Here is a 19,451-nt window from a genome sequence, read left to right on the forward strand (position 1 = left end):
AACTCTCAGAGTGTCTGTGAACAGGCATTTCACAGATGAAGATATTCAAATGGTCAATCAACACATCAAAAGGTGCTCAACATCACTACACATCAAAGGCATGCAAAATATCATCACAGGGAGATACCACCGATACCCACCAGAAAGGCTAAAGTCAAAAGGTGTGACAATACCAAGTGTTATAAGGGTATGAAGCGACTGCCACTCTCATCCATGGCTGATGGAATATAAAGTGGTACAGCTACTTTGGCAAAAACTGAAAGTACAGAATTCTAAAAAAATTTTAGAGACCACCATATAAAACCCAAATGGATAGAACTAAAGCTATACTCAGAAAATATTTCTAGTCATTAATATTTTTATTACCAAAAACACTGAAAATAAATCATATATTTAATTCAGTAAACTATTAAACTAATGATAATAAACAAAAACAGAATAAGGATCAAAACACTCAGCAAGGTGGGAATAGAAGGATCATACCTCAAAATAATAAAAGCCATATATGAAAAACCCACAGCCAACATCATACTCAATGGGCAAAAACTAAAACCATTTCCCCTAAGAAGAGGAACAAGACAGGGATGCCCACTCTCACCACTCCTGTTCAACATAGTACTGGAAGTACTAGCCATTGCGATCAGACAAGAAGAAGAAATAAAAGCCATTAAATTGGAAAAGAAGAAGTAAAACTGTCCTTATTTGCAGATGACATGATATTGTACATAGAAAACCCTAAAGACTCCATCAAAAAATTATTAGACTTAAGAAATAAATTTGGCAATGTAGCAGGATACAAAATTAATGCCAAGAAATCTATGGCATTTCTTTACACCAATAGTGAACTTATAGAAAGAGAGACTAAAAAAGCAATCCCATTTACCATCGCACCAAAAAAATTAAGATACCTAGGAATAAACTTAACTAAGGAGGTAAATGACCTATATGCGAAAAACTACAGGACACTGAAAAAAGATAGAGGAAGACATAAACAGATGGAAGAACATACCCTGTTCATGGATTGGTACAATGAACATCATCAAAATGTCCATACTACCCAAAGCAATCTACAGATTCAATGCACTCCCCATTAAAATACCAATGGCATATTTCACAGACCTAGAAAGAACTTTCCAAAAATTCATCTGGAATAAAAAAAGACCCCAAATAGCTGCAGCAATCCTGAGAAAAAAGAACAAAGTAGGAGGGATCTCAATACCAGATTTCAAGCTGTATTACAAAGCCACTGTTCTCAAAACAGCCTGGTACCGGCACAAGAACAGACATATAGATCAATGGAATAGAATAGAGAACCCAGAAATCGACCCAAACCACTATGCTCAATTAATATTTGACAAAGGAAGCATGAACATAAAATGGATTCAAGATAGTCTCTTCAACAAATGGTGTTGGGAAAATTGGACAGATACATGCAAAAAAATGAAACTAGACCACCAACTTACACCATACACAAAAATAAACTCAAAATGGATACAGGACTTAAACATAAGACGGGAAACAATAAAAATACTAGAGGAATCCACAGGCAGCAAAAACTCAGACATATGCTGAAAGAACTTCTTCACTGATACTGCCCCTAGGGCAATGGAAGCTAAAGAGAAAATTAACAAATGGGACTACATCAAAATAAAAAGCTTTTTCACAGCAAAAGAAACCATCAACAAAACAACAAGAAAGCCCACTACATGGGAGAACATATTTGCCAATGACATCACCGATAAGGGTTTAATCTCCAACATTTATGGGGAACTCATACAACTTAACAAAAGGAAGATAAACAATCCAATCAAGAAATGGGCAAAGGACCTAAATAGACACTTTTTGAAAGAGGACAGAAGGAAGGCTAAGAGACACATGAAAACATGTTCAAAGTCACTAATTATCCGAGAGATACAAATCAAAACAACAATGAGGTACCATCTCACACCTGTCAGAATGGCTATCATCAACAAATCAACAAACGACAAATGTTGGCGAGGATGCGGAGAAAAAGGAACCCTCATGCACTGCTGGTGGGAATGCAGACTGGTGCAGCCACTGTGGAGAACAGTATGGAGTTTCCTCAAAAAACTAAAAATGGAACTCCCATTTGACCCAGTGATCCCACTTCTAGGAATATATCGCAAGAAACTAGAAACACAAATCAGAAAGGATATATGCACCCCTATGTTCATAGCAGCACAATTCACCATAGCTAAGACTTGGAAAGAGTCTAAGTGCCCATCAGCAGATGAGTGGATTAAAAAACTGTGGTGCATCTACACAATGGAATACTACGCTGCAGTAAAAAAGAAGGAGTTCTTACCATTTGCAACAGCATGGATGGAACTGGAGAGCATTATGCTAAGTGAAATAAGCCAGTCAGAAAAAGACAAATACCACATGATCTCACTCTTTGTGGAATATAATGAACAACATAAATTGATGAACAGGGACAGATCAGAGGCAGAGAAGCGTCAATCAGCCTGCCAGACCTCAGAGAGAAGCTAGGGGAGGGTGGGTGAAAGGAGGAGAGATCAACCAAAGGACTTGTATGCATGAGTATAAGCCTAACCAATGGACACGAACACCAGGGGGGTGAGGGCATGAGTGGGGGAGAAGTTGGGGGGTTAATGGAGGGATGAGGACACATATGTAATACCTTAATAAAGAAATTAAAATAAAAAAAAAACAGAATAAGGAAGAAAGTTGAAATTAAAGTAGAAAACAAAAAGGTAGGAGAATGAATTAGAGAAAATGTTATTTCTTTGAAGATATGAATAAAATAGAGCAACTAATAGGTTTAGAAAATATGTAGGTTTCATCCGTGGTTCTTTAGATTCTTGCTTTTGAAGTTTGGTGCTGTGCATGATGGCACTCATAGGCGGAATCTAAGTAACCAAATAAACTGATGAACGGAGTGGATCCAGAGATTCAAGCATGGAACAGAGTGCGGAATCTCAGAGGGAAGGTGAGTGGGAGGTAATCAAGCAAAGACCTTGAATGCATATATGCATGGCCCATGGACACAGACAATAGGGTGCTGAAGGCCTGGGGCGGACAGGGTCGGGCTGGAGGGGGTCAATGGGGGGAAAAAAAGGGGGAGGCATATGTAATACTTTCAACAATAAAGAATTATTTTAAAAAGTAAAGTTTGGTGCTGTGTTCAACAAAACATAATCAGGTACTTAGGTGAAGGTTTCATTCATTTATTTTTTTTAATATATTTTATTGATTTTTTACAGAGAGGAAGAGAGAGGGATAGAGAGTTAGAAACATTGATGAGAGAGAAACATCGATCAGCTGCCTCTTGCACACCCCCTACTGGGGATGTGCCCGCAACCATGGTACATGCCCTTGACCGGAATCGAACCTGGAACCCTTGAGTCCGCAGGCCGACGCTCTATCCACTGAGCCAAACCGGTTTCGGCTCATTCATTTATTACTTTTTTTAAAAAAGCCCGTTGACCATCGATATCAATAAGGATATCAATGGTCAACAGGCGTTTGGTTTTTTTTTTAAGTAATAAATTATAAAACACACACACAGTTTTATAATGTTGGAAAGACGACGTTTAAGGACTATGGTTTCGGCTGCTCTTTGTCAGCAGGTAGCGGGTGCCAGGCCTTCAGTTCCTTTCAGGCGCACGGGGCTCCTGCAGGGTCAGTACTTGTCCCGTCTTGGAGGTGAAGTTGCCCCCGGCTGCCCGCTGGGATGTGGCCGTGAATTCAGGGCTGACCCAAGACCACGTAGGCCAGGCAGGTAAGCCGCCCCGAGGCTTCAGCGGGGACGGAGGCCCCTCCGCAGGTGCCAAGGCTCCGGGTGTCGGGAGCCTAGGCCCGAGGTGCGGGCCCGTTTGGCCTGCAGGACGCACTCACTGGCAGGTGGAGGGCCGAGGCCGACGGGCGAGCTGACACTCCTTTTGGGGCGCAGCTGGGCGGCCAGGTGCGGCGGCCGGGGCCGGGGCCGGGGCCGGGCCCGGGCCGGCGGGCGCAGCGCCCCCTGGGCGTGCCGGTTGCTGGGTGGTGAGGGGCGCGCGCGGGCTGCGGGGACGCGCGGGCGGCGAGGCCTGCGCGCCAGTCTGCCGGAGCCATGCGGCCGACCAGGAGGAGCGCGTCCTCCCAGCCGCGCGGGCAGAATAGGCCCGGCGCCTCCCGGGCTCCCGCCGCCGCCGCCTCGGCTCGCGGCGACACCCGCGCACAGCGCCCCGCGAGCCAAACCGGGGGCAGGAGCCGGGCGGCGAAGCAGCGGCCGAGGCCGTCGTCGCCGCGGGCCCAGGAGGCGGGCCCCGGGGAGCCGCCGCCAGAGCCGGCGCTGCCGCCGCCTCCGATCCCGGCGACTCCGACGTCCTCGGTGGCCGCGCTGGACCTGGGCGACCAGCGGGAGCGCTGGGAGACGTTCCAGAAGCGGCAGAAGCTCACCTTCGAGGGCGCCGCTAAGCTGCTGCTGGACACCTTGTGAGTGCTGGGGAGGGAGCGGGGGGAAGAAGGGGGCACCCGGGGCTGCGGGGGGGGCGGGTTCCGGGGGGGAGTCCGGGGCTGCGGGGCCGGGGGGGGGGGGGCGGGGGTCGGGGTTGGGAGGGGCGCGGGCCCGGAGCGGGGCGGGGGTCGGGGCTGCGGCTGCGGGTTGGGGCAGGTTTTCTGTTCTGCGTCGCACCCGTACTGTGACCGCCGCGCCTTCTCCGGGGACACCGGGCTCGGTCCGAATCCCAACGGCCGCGCCGCTTGCCTTACGGGGTGCGCGGCCTTGCCTGGGCGGGGGCTGCTCCCCGAAGGTCGGGGGCGCCGCCTCGGCCCTTGCGCGGACGCGCGGCGAAGCGGGGTCTGGTCTCTCCCGGGAGAGCCCTCGTGCCGGGGGCGCTGCTCTCGTCTCGGCGGCCAAGGGCGCCGGGAAGGGGTAAACCCGGGCTCTCCTCTCGCCTGGGTCGCTGTCCGTGTTTGCGCAGGTGTTTTGGAGCGGGGTGGCGGGGAAGGAGGGCAGGAAAAGCTCAACGTAAGTTTTGAACAAACTGGGGTGCGAAATCCCGTTTTTGTTCCAGGCGCTGGTTGGGAGGGAGCGGGTGGCGGGGAGGGGGTCTGCATCCGAGAAGAGCGCGCAGGAAGCGCTGCGGGGCCCCAGGAAGGCGGGTGCGGGGCCCCAGGATCGCGGGTGCGGGGCCCCAGGATCGCGGGTGCGGGGCCCCAGGAAGGCGGGTGCGGGGCCCAGGAAGGCGGGTGCGGGAGATGCGCAGGTCTTTGTGCTCCTCCCGCCGCTCCCGCCCGCGCGGCCCTGGCGCTGCAGGAAGAGCCCAGCCCCTCCGGTGGCCGGAGGAGGACTCCCGGGCCCGCGATGTTGGGGTGACCATTCCTGTCACCGCCGCGAGGTCCGCCTGTGTTCCCCAAAGGCGGTAGAACGGTTGTACTACCGAGCCAGATTTTAGCACCCTAGTATGTCTCCGTGTCGGTTATTTTATGAATTAAAAAGATCAAAACCCTAGGAAAAAGCTATTGGCTAACGGGGGAGTATTCCTTGAATAAGAATGTCCCTTGTCTTTGTTCCAGAAGAAATTCTCTTCGTGAGAATGAGTCTTCTCAGAGACGGACTATTTGATTTTCTGTGTGCTTCACTTTTTGTCGTTTTGGACTGAATATTTTTTTATTTATAAAAACCCAAAACTCACCATTTTAACTAACATGCGAAAGGAATGTACAATTACTGATTCAACTTGTAAAGAAACATGGTAAAACATTCAGTCTTTACAATTCTTTAAAAATTATAGTTGACACAATATAGTAGGTCCAAGTGTACGGCATAGTGATTCGATATTTAAATACCTTATGGTGTGATCACTACAAGTTTAATAATAACTTGGTCACCCTACAAAGTTACTGTGTTATTACTCCCCGTGCTGTACCTTAAATCCCCATGACTTATTTTATTCCCCTTCACTTTTTAAAAAATGTATTTTTATTGATTTCAGAGAGGAAGGGAGAGGTAGAGAGAGATAGAAACATCAATGATATGAGAGAATCATTGATTGGCTTCGTCCTGCATGCTGGCAACCTGGGCATGTGCCCTGACCATGACCTCCTGGTTCATAGGTCGGTGCTCAACCACTGAGCCATGCCCGCGGACCCCCTTCACCTTTTATTAAAAAAATTATTTTTAATAATTCTTTATTGTTGAAATTATTACATATGTCTCCTTTTCCCCCCATTGGCCCCCTCCAGCCTGCCCCATTGTCTGTGTCTGTGGGCCATGCATACATGCTTACAAGATCCTTGGTTGATACCCTCCCACCCTCCCCCTTCACCTTTTTTAACCATTCCCTAATAACCAAATAAATGCAGATTAAAACTGCAAGCTGTTTTTTCCTGTAATTATTGCTTGAGAAGGTACAGTGAAATGTTTTCCCATTCATTACTGATAAGACTGTCCAGCTCTTTTAGAAAGCAATTTGATGATATTTATCACATCCTAGTCATGTTCAATTAAGGGCCTGGCTAAATATAAGTTTTTAAAGGATTGAAATTGTATGTAATGTGTATGTATGGCTTTGTAAAAAGTCATGTATATGAAAATACTGGAGGAGAATATAGCAAAATGGTAAGAGCTGTTGTTACTTTTTCAGAAGGCTTTTTTCTGAACCCTCAGACTCAGCTGGCTCCCATTGTCTTTCTTTTCCATAGCAGCCTGTACCACCTTTATCACAGTCATTTCAATCCCCAACCTTTTTTTATTTGGGTAATTTGATGGCCACTTAAGGTCCGTAAGGCCAGGAACCATATCTGCTGTATCTTGTTTACTGCTCTCTTTCCACTGCAGTGCACTTGGTTGGTAAACATTTTTAGTAAATATTTGACATAAATAAAAATGTTTGAGTGGTGGGATTAGAATTCCCACCCCTAACCCCACCTGACCTTGTCCCAAAATTTTTGGAATTCTTTCTTTTGCATTTTTTATTTTTATTTATTTCAGAGAAGAAGGGAGAGGGAGAGATGGATAGAAACCTCCATGATAGAAACCTGCCTCCTGTGCATGTCCCACACTGGGGATCGAACCCGCAACCTGGGCATGTGCCCTGACCAGGAACTGAACCCGTAATCAAACCATAACCTCATGGTTCATAGGCTAACGCTCAATCACTGAGCTGTGCCGGCCTGGCTCTTGTAGGATTTTTATGGTTTCCTGACTTACATTTAAATATTTCATCCATTTTGAGTTTATTTTTGTGGATGGTCAAAGTTGGTGGTCTAGTTTCGTTTTTTTGCATATACCTGTCCAATTTTCCTAACACCATTTATTGAAGAGACTCTCTTGACTCCATTGTATGCTCTTGCCTCCTTTGTCAAATATTAACTGAGCATAATGGCTCGGGTCAATTTCTGGGGTCTGTGTTCTGGTCCATTGGTCTATATGCCTGTTCTTGTGCCAGTACCAGGCAGTTTTGATTACGGTGGCTTTGTAGTATAACCTGAAATCTGGTATTGTGATTCCTCCAACTTTGTTTTCCTTCCTCAAGATTGCTGCAGCTAATCGGGGTTCTTTTTCATTTCATATAAATTTTTGAATTATTTGTTCTATATCTGTGAAGTATGCTGTTGGTATTTTAATAGGGGGTGCATTGAATCTGTAGATTGCCTTGGGTAGTATGGACATTTTAATGATGTTGATTCTACCAATCCATGAACACGGTTTATTCTTCTCTTTGTTTTTATTTCTTTTTTCAATGTCCTGTAGTTTTCCGAATACAGGTCTTTTGCCTCCTTCGTTAAGTTTATTTCCTAAGTATTTTCATTTTTTTTATTGTTATGGTAAATGGGATTGCTTGTTTAGTTTCTCATTCTGAATGTTCATAATTGGTGTGTAAAAAAGCCATCGATTTTTGGGTGTTGATTTTGTATCCTGCTACATTGCCAAAGTCACTTATTAAACCTAGAAGATTTTTGGTGGAATCTTTACGATTTTCTATGTACAATATCATGTCATCTGCGAATGATGAGAGTTTTACTTCCTCCTTTCCAATTTGGATGCCTCTTATTTCTTGTCTGATCGCTGTGGCCAGGACTTCCAGTACTATGATGAGTAAGAGTGGTGAAAGCGGACATTTATGTCTTGTTCCTGTTCTTAGGGGAGATGGTTTTAGTTTTTGCCCATTGAGTATGATGTTGGGTGTAGGTTTGTCATCTATGGCCTTTATCATGTTGAGATATGCTCCCTCTATTCCCACTTTGCTGAGAGTTTTTATAAAAATGGGTGTTGGATTTTGTCAAATGCTTTTTCTGTGTCTATTGATATGATCATGTGATTTTTGTCTTTCAATTTGTTTATGTGATGTATCATGTTATTGATTTGTGAATATTGCACTAGCCTTGCATCCCTGGAATGAACATAGTCATGGTGTATGATCTTTTTAATATATTTCTGGATCCTATTTGCTGATATTTTGTTGAGGCTTTTAGCATCTATGTTCATCAGGGATATTGGCCAGTAATTCTCTTTCTTTGTAGTGTCTTCATCTAGTTTTGTAAGTCAGGTAATGCTGGCCTCAGAAAAGGAGCTTGGAAGTATTCCTTCTCTTGGATTTTTTAGAATAGTCTGAGAGGATAGGTGTTAGTTATTCTTTGAATGTTTGGTAAAACTCCCCCATGAAGCCGTCCGGACCCGGGCTTTTATTTACCAGGAGTTTTTTGATTACTGCTTCAATTTTCTCAGTTGTTATTGGCCTATTCAGGTTTCCGATTCCTCCTGATTCAGTTTTGGAAGATTGTATTTTTCTAGGAATTTGTCCATTTCATCCACATTGTCCAGCCTGTTGGCATATAGTTGTTCATAGTATTTTCTTACAATCCTTTGTATTTCTGTGTTGTCTGTGGTTACTTTCCACTTTCATTTCTGATTATATTTATTTTGGTCCTCTCTCTTTGTTTCTTGATGAATCTGGCTAATGGTTCATCAATTTTGTTTATCCTTTCAAAGAACCATTGCTTTTTGTATTTCTTTTTAGTCTCTATGTCACTTATTTCTGCTCTAATCTTTATTATTTACTTTCTTCTGCTTACTCCGGGCTTCTCTTGTTGTTCTCTATAATTCTTTAAGTTGTAGTGTTTAACAGCTTATTGATAATTTTTCTTGTTTTTTGAGATAGGCCTGGAATGCTATGAACTCAGGACTGCTTTTGCTGTATCCCAGCGATTTTGGGTTGTTGTGTGTTCATTTTTGTTTCTTCCCAGGAAGTTTATAATTTCTTTCTCGATCTCAGTGGTAACCCATCATTGTTTAATAACTTGCTACTTAGCCTCCATGTATTTGAATGTTTTGGGAGTTTTTACGGTAGTTGTTTTCTGAGAAGATGCTTGATATAATTTCAATCTTCTTGAACTTGTAGAGACTTGTTTTGTGTCCTAACATGTGGTCTATCTTTGTGAATGATCCATTTGCACTTGAGAAGAATGTCTATTCTGCAGTTTTGGGGTGAAATGGTCTATAAATGTCAATTAAATCCATCTAATCAAAAGTGTGTCCTTTGGAGTCACTGTTTCCTTACTAAGTTTTTGTGTGGAAGATCTATCCAGTGAAGTCAGAGGGGCGTTCAGGTTCCCTACTATGACTTGGTTGTTGATCTCTCCCTTAAAGTCCTCTAGAAGTTTTGTTATATATTTAGGTTCTTCTATATTGAGTGCATATATGTTTTCCAGGATTATGTCCTGTTTTTTAATCCATCCCTTTAGTATTATGTAGTGACCTTTGTTGTCTCTTGAGATGGCCTTCATTTTGAAGTCTATTTTGTCGGATATGAGTATTGCTACTCCAGCTTTTTTTCTTTTCCATTTTCCCCCATCCCTTCACTCTCATCCTGTGTATGTCTTTTGTTCTGAGGTGGGTCTATTGGAGACAGCATATAGTTGGGTCATGTTTTTGTAACCATTCATCTAACCTAATCTTTGATGGGAGCATTTAATCCATTTACATTTAAGGTTATTGTTGATAGGTACTTATTTATTGCCATTTTAATTCTGTATGTCCAGGTTTCTCTCTCAATTTCTTCTTCTCATTACAGCAGTCCTGTTAGCATTTCTTGTAATGCTGACTTGGTGATGATGTATTCCTTTAGCCTTTTTTTTTTTTTTTTTGTCCAGGAAACTGTTTATTTCACCTTTAAGATTTTCTCTTTGTCTTTAATTTTGGAAATTTAATTATGATGTGTCTGGGCATGGGTCTGTTTGGGTTCTTCTTGCTTGGGGTTCTCTGTGCCTCCTGTACTTGTGTGACTTTTTCCTTTACCAGGTTATGGACGTTTTCTGCCATTATTTCTTCAAACATGTTCTCTATCTCTTTCTCCCTTTCTGCCTCTTCTGGCACCCCTGGTATTCTACTATTGTTACGTTTCACGTTATCCCACAGCTGTCCTCCATTTTTTAATTGTTTTTTTCTTTTTAGTTCTCTGATTGAGTGATTTTTTTTTTTCAATCCTGTCATCTAATTCACTGATTCGATCCTCAGCTTCATCTGATCTGCTATGTATTCCTTCCGATGTGTTTTTTATTTGTGCTATGTCATTCTTTATTTCTGTTTTCATAGTTACTATATCATTTCTCATGCTGTTGATCATCTTTACCATCATTTTTCTGAACTTTATATCAGAGTAGAGGCCCAGTGCATGATTGAATCATGCACGTGTAGGGTCCCCTACACGCTTTCGCTTTCGATCGCGGTGGAGCTGGGTGCCTGTCCACTGGTGCCGGAGCAGACAGGCACCCAGCTCCCCCGCTTTTGATGGTCCGCGGCGGGACGTGAGCTCGCTGTCCCAGAGGCCCCTTCTGTTCCGCAGCACAGCCATGGCGCAGATGCTGAGCTCGCGTTGACACGAGCTCAGCGTCCTGCTGGCCCAATCGGCTACCCCGGCCACCCCGAGTCCTGCCCCCTGCGCCTCCCTCTGGCCCAATCGTGGGCGTAGCGGAGTGATGGTAATTTACATATTACCATTTTATTAGGTAGGATAAATTTCTTCTCTCTTTCATTTATTTCTTCTGCTGGATAATTCTCTAGTTCTTTCATTTGTGGGTTGTTTTTTTGTCTCTTCATTTTGGCTGCCTGTTTGGGTTTGTGACTCTGTGTTAGGTAGATCTGCTACGCCTCAGAAATTCTTATCTTTCTGATTTTCTGTTTTATGTAGCGAATACCAGGGCCTGGTGAAACACACAGGAGGCTGCCACTGTGGAGCCGTTCGCTTTGAAGTTTGGGCCTCGGCAGACCTGCACATCTTCGACTGCAAGTGAGTGTTTTCTCTTCCCAAGTTGGTTTGAGAGGATTCCGAGTTAAGCACAGTGCTTCAGCTTTTCCGGGACATTGGGGATAGATGAAACAACAGACAGTTGATAATTGTTGGACTCAGGTGATACGTATATAAGGGTTCATTGTTCTATTCTTTTTCCTGTTGTGTGTACTAGAAGTTTTGTGTGTTTTTTAATTTAAAACTTTGTTTTTAATCCTCACCGAGGATACGTTAATTGATTTTTTTAAATTACTTTATTGATTAAGGTATCACATATTTGTCATTAACCCCCCCTCCCATGTTAATTGATTTTTAGAGAGAGAGAGAAACATTGATGTGAGAGAGAAACATAAATCGGCTGCCTCCCATAGGAGCCCCAACCAGGGATTGAACCTGCAACGCAGGTATGTGCCTTGACTGGGATTTAACCTGTGACCTTTCAGTGCACAGGACGATGCTCCAGCCAACTAAGTAAGCCACACTGGCCGGGGCTAGAAGTTTCATTTTGTTTTTGTTTTTGTGTTTTTGTTGTTGTTAATCCTCACCTGAGGAAATTTTTCCATTGATTTTTAGAGAGAGTGGAAGGGAGGGGGAGAGACAGAAAACATCGATGCAAGAGAGACACATTGGTTGGTTGCCTCCCTTACACACCCTGACCAGGGCCAGGGTTCGAGCCTGCAACCTAGGAATGTTCCCTTGACTGGAATCAAACCCAGGACCCTTTAGTCTGCAGGCTGATGCTCTATCTGCTGAGCCAAACCAGCTAGGGCTAGAAGTTTTTAATAATAACATTTTTTTTTTAAATGGAGGCTAAAAATAACTGAGTCTGCTCTGTATGTGAGTGTGTGTGCATGAGTGAGTGAAAGAGAGAGAGAGAGAGAGAGAGAGAGAGAGAGAGAGAGAGAGATAGATAGCACTTCTACAGTACCACTCAGGTGACACAGAGCAGGGTCCTCTGGCTTGTACCTGAGAGAGTCACCCCCCAGACTGGTGGGTGGGGTTGTGGTAGCTGAAGCGGGTTGGTCTGGGCACTGAATGAATGCCTTGGGCAGAGTCTTCAGAGTTGGGGGGTGGGGGGTGGGGGCGTGCTCAGGCCCTCTCGCTGGGTTCTTCCAGGTGGAGGGTCTGCTTTCAGCGCCGTCCCTGGCATTGTGACAGAACAAGACAGGCTCCGTCTTGTGGACCTTTGTCCTTAGGTGGTCCCTGAGTTTTATGTGAAAATAATACCATGGACCTGACCAGGCTACTCACAGTGGAGTCCAGACTGAAGAAGCTCCACGGCTTCTGTACAGAGGATTAGAGGCTCTGTCGTATCGAGGATTCTGTACTAAATTATAATTTTTTTAAAAGGTGGACTGAAAAGAGAGGGCTTAGATTTAGTTCCACAGAGGTCATCTGAGGACCTGTTTTACTTGGAGCTAGGCTTGCTGTGATGAGCAAAGAGGGACACGTAATCTTTCTTGTCCATTTTGGTGTGGCTCTCCCGGAGGTAGAAGATTGTAGCTTTGCCTGGTATCAGTGTGTCTAGAACGCAACAGCTCCCTGCCCGGTAATGAAGTGGGGGTGGGTAACAGACACGATGTTCTCTTAGCCAGGGTCTTCAAAGGGATGCGTCGGGCAGAGACCCAGGCAGTTCGCTGCCCGAGCTTCCCCTTCCCAGGAGAGTGCTGGAAGAGGCCTCACTCCGGGGCAGCCAGCTCTCAGATCTTATCAGGTTGGGCCCCTTGGCACTCAGGGTGCGGAGGGCTGTTCACAACCGGGACTTGCTCTGTCTTTCTGTAGCTGCAGTGTTTGCAAGAAGAAGCAGAACAGACACTTCATTGTTCCTGCTTCTCGCTTCAAGCTCCTGAAGGTTAGTGCTAAGAGCAGGGCTGAAGATGCAGAGCCCAGTGGTGAGTCCCCGCTGACGGCAGACCCCGGGGACTTCGAGGGGACAAGGAGCGCAGCACGGCGTCTCTGGGCGGTCATTTCCCTGGTCACCCGGGCTTCATGTTTATTCGTAAAAGTTTTGTTATTTTTTCCTTTATATTTTGGATGCTTATTTGATATTACTGAGGAAACATTTTCAAATAAATAAGATCACCCAGATCCTATCAACTGAAGGTAATCACTGTTAATATTTTGGTTATATGCTTGTGCATGATTTTCTACACAGATAAATACATCTAAGTATGTATTTTGTCTTTTGTCAAAGTAGGATTTTACTTTATTTTCTGTTTTATAAGTGACTTTAGCATTTTCCAGTGAAAAAAATATGATATAAGAATTTTAAACTTTATTACTGTGGGACTTTATTTTGTTCTTGGGGCAGCATCTGAAAGGGACAGACATGCATGTATGCAGTGCAGTGTCCCCCTGTCCCTCCCGTCCTCCGGCTCCAGGTCCTGGGCTCTCGTCCTGTTCGATGTCTGCAGCCCAGGGACAGACTAAGAGAACAAGCGCGTGGGTCCCTGCCTCCCTGGGCAGTGAGGGACTCACTACCAGTACTGGGGGCTGATTTCTCTCCTATTGCTTGTCAGCCCTTGGTCCTTCATGCGAGTGGTGGGGCGCTGGGACAGGCGGGCAGCAGACCTGTCTCCCGTCTTCCCCGGCGGTCCCGAGGGCTGCCCGCGCACTCCCCTCAGAGGCCGCCGGCCGCGGCCAGGTCCCCGGTGCTCCTGGCACCCAGGGCGGACGGTGTTTGAAGACACCGGCGGGTGCAGCTGGGGCCCTGGGTCTTGAACGGATACTTTTCTCCGGGGCCTGCTTATCAGTGCGTTCTTCTGGGGCTCCAGAGCCTTTCTCTTCTCCGGCTCCAGCCTGTTGAAGGAGCAAGTTTCTGCTTACATATATTTTTTGTATTTATTTTTTTTAATTAAAAAATGTTTATTGATTGGTTTTTAGAGAGAGAGAGACATGGATTTGTTGTTCCACTTATTTATGCACTCGTGGTTCTCGCATGTGCCCTGACCCCGGGGTCGAGCCCACATCCCAGGTGCACCCGGACGACCTCTAACCAGCCGAGCCGCCAGCCAGGGCTTCTTCGTTCACTTTAAATTAACACATGACATTATATTAGGTTCAGATACACAGTGCAGTGGTTCATTATATGTCCATATTGTGTGTTTAAAAAAAAGTCAGGACAGAACTTATCCATTCATTCAGCAAGTATTTAGGGGAGACCTGCTGCGTGCAGGCACTGCGCCACTGAAGCCCAGCCCTGGGCAGGGCAGACAGTCCGTCTCGGAGTTGACAGTCTGTAGAGGGGATACAGAAGAACTAAGCGAGAAGAAGTCCCATCGTGCTGTGAACGAGGGGAAGTAGAGCGACAGGACAGATGACCGCGGGGGCTGGAGTAGATTGGTAGGAAAGGTCCCTCCGGCGCTCAGCTCTCAGGGATGAAGGTGGCGGTGCGGGGTGGAGGAGTTCCCCAGCAAAGAGAAGATTCCGGATTAGTATTTGTAGGTAGAACTGCCTCATTCTTTTTGAAAGTTGCAGAGGATCCCATTTTATGTGTCCGTAATTGCTTTAACTAGTCTTCTGTTGGCGGACGTTTTCAGTTTGTCCAGTCTTCAGCCTTTACAGACAGTGCTGTAATATCCATGTGCATATGTCATTGCAAACATGGAGTTCTCATTGTGGGAGACATTCTTAGCAGTGGAGTTGCTGTGTTAAAGGATGTTCATTTAAAATTTTGATGTCAGAACTTACCAGTGTATATGTGTATATTCTCACAACTGGTCCATTGAGTGAGTGATGGTCCTCCACATACTCCTCAGTACTGTGTTAAACTACTTTTATATTTGCCCGCCTGACAGTGAAAAATGCCTCATTGCAGTTCATGAGTGTAAACATCATTTCACAGGTTAAAGAGCTATTTACTTTTTTTCTTAATTTTTATTTATTGATTAGAGAGAGAGAGAGAGAAGAAGGGGGGAGGGGGAGAAACATCAACTTCTTGTTCCATTTATTTATGCACTTATTGGTTGATTCTTGTAGGTGCCCTGACTGGGTATCAAACCCTCAACCTTGTATTTTGGGTCGATGCTCTAACCAACTGAGCTCCCGCCAGGCGTTTCTTTTCTTTTCTTTTCTTTCTTTTCTTTCCTTTTCTTTTCTTTCCTTTTCCTTTTTCCTTTCCTTTTTCCTTTCGTTTTTCTTTTTCTTTTTCTTTTTGACACTGTTCATGTTCTTTGTCCAATTTCTCATTTGTTATCCATTTGGGAAATTAGTCTTTTGTCTCTGATGTCTGGCAAATACTCTTTTCTTAGTTTGTTCTTCACAGATGAATTCAGCTGCAGTCGACTATTTTCTCAAGACCTTTAGCAGCGCTGCTTGGGGACGTAAAGAGCCAGTCCCTAATGCAAGCTGAGCTGTGGACTCACTCGGGCCTGGAGAGCAGGCGTTTTCCCGCCCTGATGCCCACAGGCTGTCTGGCTGTGAATCGGGGACACTGAGGCTGAGCTGCTCTGTGTGCAGTTGGCCTGCGAGGAGGCATGACCTGTCCCTTCCCCAGCACGGGCCCATCCACACGACGAGTCTCCTGGCGGTGCAGGTGGTTCCCTGAGAGATCGGACGTGTCCTCCTCCTCCCGAGGGCCCTACAGACGGCTCCCTAACCCGTTGAGCCTTTTAAAAGATAGATTTTTTAAGTGAGAAAAAAACGTCTCTTTGTAGAAGAGGACACCTGTCTCTGTTTTCCCTTAGGGAGCGGAGAGCATAACCACGTACACGTTCAACACTCACAAGGCGCAGCATACCTTCTGTAAGAGATGTGGGGTGCAGAGCTTCTACACCCCCCGCTCCAACCCCGGCGGCTTCGGTGAGTACAGGAAACGGCACAGCTCGGGGCACTCCCCGTCACCGGCTGCCGGGGCAAATGCTGGTTAGCAAGGTGGGCGCTGCGTGCTCGGCTTGCCCCTGCGTGGGAGACCCTTCCACATGCCCGTTTCAGATGAACAGACGCTGGCTCTGGTCGGTCAGATGCCAGCCCGTCCTGACCTCGTCCTGGTGCTGCCAGAGCTGCCTCACGGGGCTGGCTCTGAGGGGACAGCGAGCAGGGGGGAGATGGGGGCTGTGGGAAGGGGGTAGCGATGGTGGGTTAAAGGGATAAGGAGGCAGGAACGAAGAGCATTGATAATGCCATTCAAATTTTTTGATTTGTTCAAAATAGAAACAGGAGAACCCCCCCAAGTCCCTCTTCCGGTCCTTGATCTGAAGGCAGAAACAACCTTTAGACGGTTGTTCAGAGTGACGCACTTGCCGTGTGAATCGAAGCAGCGGTGAGGACGTCCCTGAGGGGTCTTATTCCCGTGGAGCGCAGCCTCCAGAACGGGGCAGCTGGGCCGTGACCGGCCTGTGCCTCGCGGTGGGGAGGGCATGCAGCACCTTGCTCTTCTGCCCGTTTCTCAGAGCAGCTGCTGTCTGTTCCTGTGTGTGACGCCTTTCTCCCACCTCGAGGCACAGGAAGGCTTTGGGACAGTGTCAACTCCTGTACCGATGGGGTGGCATTCAATGCTTAGAAGCACCTGTCTCAGCCAGAAGAGGCCTGGGAATTCTGCAGGCTGTCAGTCAGATTGCCCCAGGCGGAGTCTTTCTGCTCTCTGTCCTCAGCCTGTCCTGCCTGTTGGCCAGCCGTGGCCTCCCCTGGCTGCGGAAGTCTGATCCCCGTGTCAGAGACGAGGAAAGTAAGCAGGACCCTGTGAGCTCACATGCAGCCCCGTGACGCTTGCAGGTGTGGGTTTGTCCAAGAGCCAGTAGAGCACCTGGTCTCCCTCACACAGGAGACCCCTTTCTCTGTGCCACCCCCCCAGGAATCGCCCCACACTGCCTGGATGAGGGCACTGTGCGGAGCATGGTCATCGAGGAATTCAATGGCAGCGATTGGGAGAAGGCCATGAAGGAGCACAAGACCATCAAGAACATGTCTAAAGAGTGAGCGCCTGCCTTCTCCCTTTCTGGAAAGGAGGAACGACGGGGCCACCGCGTGGCTGCCCCCTCCGCGCTCCGTGGTGCCGGAGAGCGTGGCTGCCCCAGGCGCCGGGCCCAGGCGGCCGCCAGCTCCCGCTCTGCCCTCGGCTCCAGCTACGTTTCCTTAGGCAGCTCTTTGTCCTCGTCAGCCCGGACTTCCACGTAGACTAGTTGGCATCCTCTTTCTCTTCCCAACTTTTGTGTGATCTTTTAGAAAAATAAATATTTTAATATTAAAGCGGTTACAGGGATTTATCATTTTCTTTGTCCTTTGATTTTGCTTCTGATTATAAGTTTTTTGCCGCCTTGGTTAAGTTTATTCCTAAGTATCTTAATTTTTTTGTTGCAATGGTAAGTGGGATTGTTCGTCTAGTTTCTTTTCTGAGAATTCATTATTGGTGTACAAAACAACCATAGATTTTGGGGTGTTGATTGTGTATCCTGCTACATGGCCAATTTCATTTATTAAATCTAGTCGTTTTTTGGTGGAATCTTTAGGATTTTCTATGTACAATATCATGTCATCTGCGAATAATGAGAGTTTTACTTCCTCCTTTCCAATTTGGATGCCTCTTATTTCTTGTCTGATCGCTGTGGCCAGGACTTCCAGTACTATGTTGAATAAGAGTGGGTGAAAGCGGACATCCCTGTCTTGTTCCTGTTCTTAGGGGAGATGGTTTTAGTTTTTGCCCACTGAGTATGATGTTGGGTATAGGTTTGTCATCTATGGCCTTTATCATGTTGAGATATGCTCCCTCTATTCCCACTTTGCTGAGAGTTTTTATAAAAATGGGTGTTGGATTTTGTCAAATGCTTTTTCTGTGTCTATTGATATGATCATGTGATTTTTGTCTTTCAATTTGTTTATGTGATGTATCATGTTATTGATTTGTGAATATTGCACTAGCCTTGCATCCCTGGAATGAACATAGTTATGGTATATGATCTTTTTAATATATTTCTGGATCCTATTTGCTGATATTTTGTTGAGGCTTTTAGCATCTATGTTCATCAGGGATATTGGCCAGTAATTCTCTTTCTTTGTAGTGTCTTTATATGGTTTTGGAATTAGGATAATGCTGGCCTCAGAAAAAGAACTTGGAAGTGTTCCTTCCGCTTGGATGTTTTGGAACAGTTTGAGGAGTAGAATTGTTAGTTGTTCTTTGTAGGTTTGATAAAACTCCCCTGTGAGTCCGTCTGGACCCAGGCTTTTGTTTGCTGGGGCTTTTTTGATTATTGCTTTTATTTCATTAGTTTTATTGGCCTATTCAGGTTTTCTAATTCCTCCTGATTCAGTTTTGGAAGATTGTATTTTTCTAGGAATTTGTCCATTTCATCCATATTGTCCAGCCTGTTGGCACATAGTAGTTCATAGTAATTTCTTACAATCTTTTATATTTCTGTGGTGTCAGTTGTTACTTCTCCATTTTACTTCTGATTTTATTTATTTGGGTCCTCTCTCTTTGTTTCTTGATGAGTCTGGCTAATGGTTCATCAATCTTATTTATCTTTTCAAAGAACCAGCTCTTGTTTTCATTGTTTTTTTATATATTTTTTGTCTCTATGCCATTTCTTTCATTTTTTTTATTAAATCTATATTATTCAGATTATTACAGTTGTTCCTCTTTTTCCCTCCATAGCTCCCCTCCACCCAGTTCCCACCCCACCCCATTCCTTTACCCCCTCCCCCCGATCCTCATCCATAGGTGTATGATGTTTGTCCAGTCTCTTCCCGCACCCCTGACACTCCTTTCCCCCCGAAGATTGTCAGTCCACTCCCTTTCTATGCCCCTGATTCTATTACATTCACCAGATTATTCTGTTCATCAGATTTTTTATTCACTTGATTTTTAGATTCACTTGTTGATAGATATGTATTTGTTGTTCATAATTTTTATCTTTACCTTTTTCTTCTTCCTCTTAAAGAATACACCTTTCAGCATTCCATATAATACTGGTTTGGCGGTGATGAACTCCTTTAGCTTTTTCTTATCTGTGAAGCTCTTTATCTGCCCTTCAATTCTGAATGATAACTTTGCTGAGTAGAGTAATCTTGGCTGTAGGTTCTTGCTATTCATCACTTTAAATATTTCTTGCCACTCCCGTCTGGCCTGCATAGTTTCTGTTGAGAAATCAGCTGACAATCGTATGGGTGCTCCCATGTAGGTAATTAACTGTTTTTCTCTTGCTGCTTTTAAGATTCTCTCTTTGTCTTTTGCTCTTGGCATTTTGATTATGATGTGTCTTG

The 19,451-nt window shown here is 45.4% G+C and overlaps 1 protein-coding gene across 1 annotated transcript; it reads left to right on the forward strand.

Annotated features, from left to right (window-relative positions):
* The first annotated feature begins 4,009 nt into the window (after positions 1–4,009).
* CENPV (centromere protein V) lies at positions 4,010–17,445 on the forward strand. Its single transcript, XM_079797955.1, has 5 exons — positions 4,010–4,458; positions 11,157–11,255; positions 13,038–13,107; positions 15,941–16,055; positions 17,047–17,445. The coding sequence occupies exons 1-5, from the start codon at positions 4,094–4,096 to the stop codon at positions 17,169–17,171; spliced, it is 774 nt and encodes a 257-aa protein (XP_079654081.1). The 5' UTR covers positions 4,010–4,093; the 3' UTR covers positions 17,172–17,445.
* The last annotated feature ends 2,006 nt before the right edge of the window (positions 17,446–19,451 follow it).

The sequence above is a fragment of the Cnephaeus nilssonii genome, assembly GCF_951640355.1.
Source record: "Cnephaeus nilssonii genome assembly, chromosome: 19".
Lineage (NCBI taxonomy): Eukaryota > Metazoa > Chordata > Mammalia > Chiroptera > Vespertilionidae > Cnephaeus > Cnephaeus nilssonii.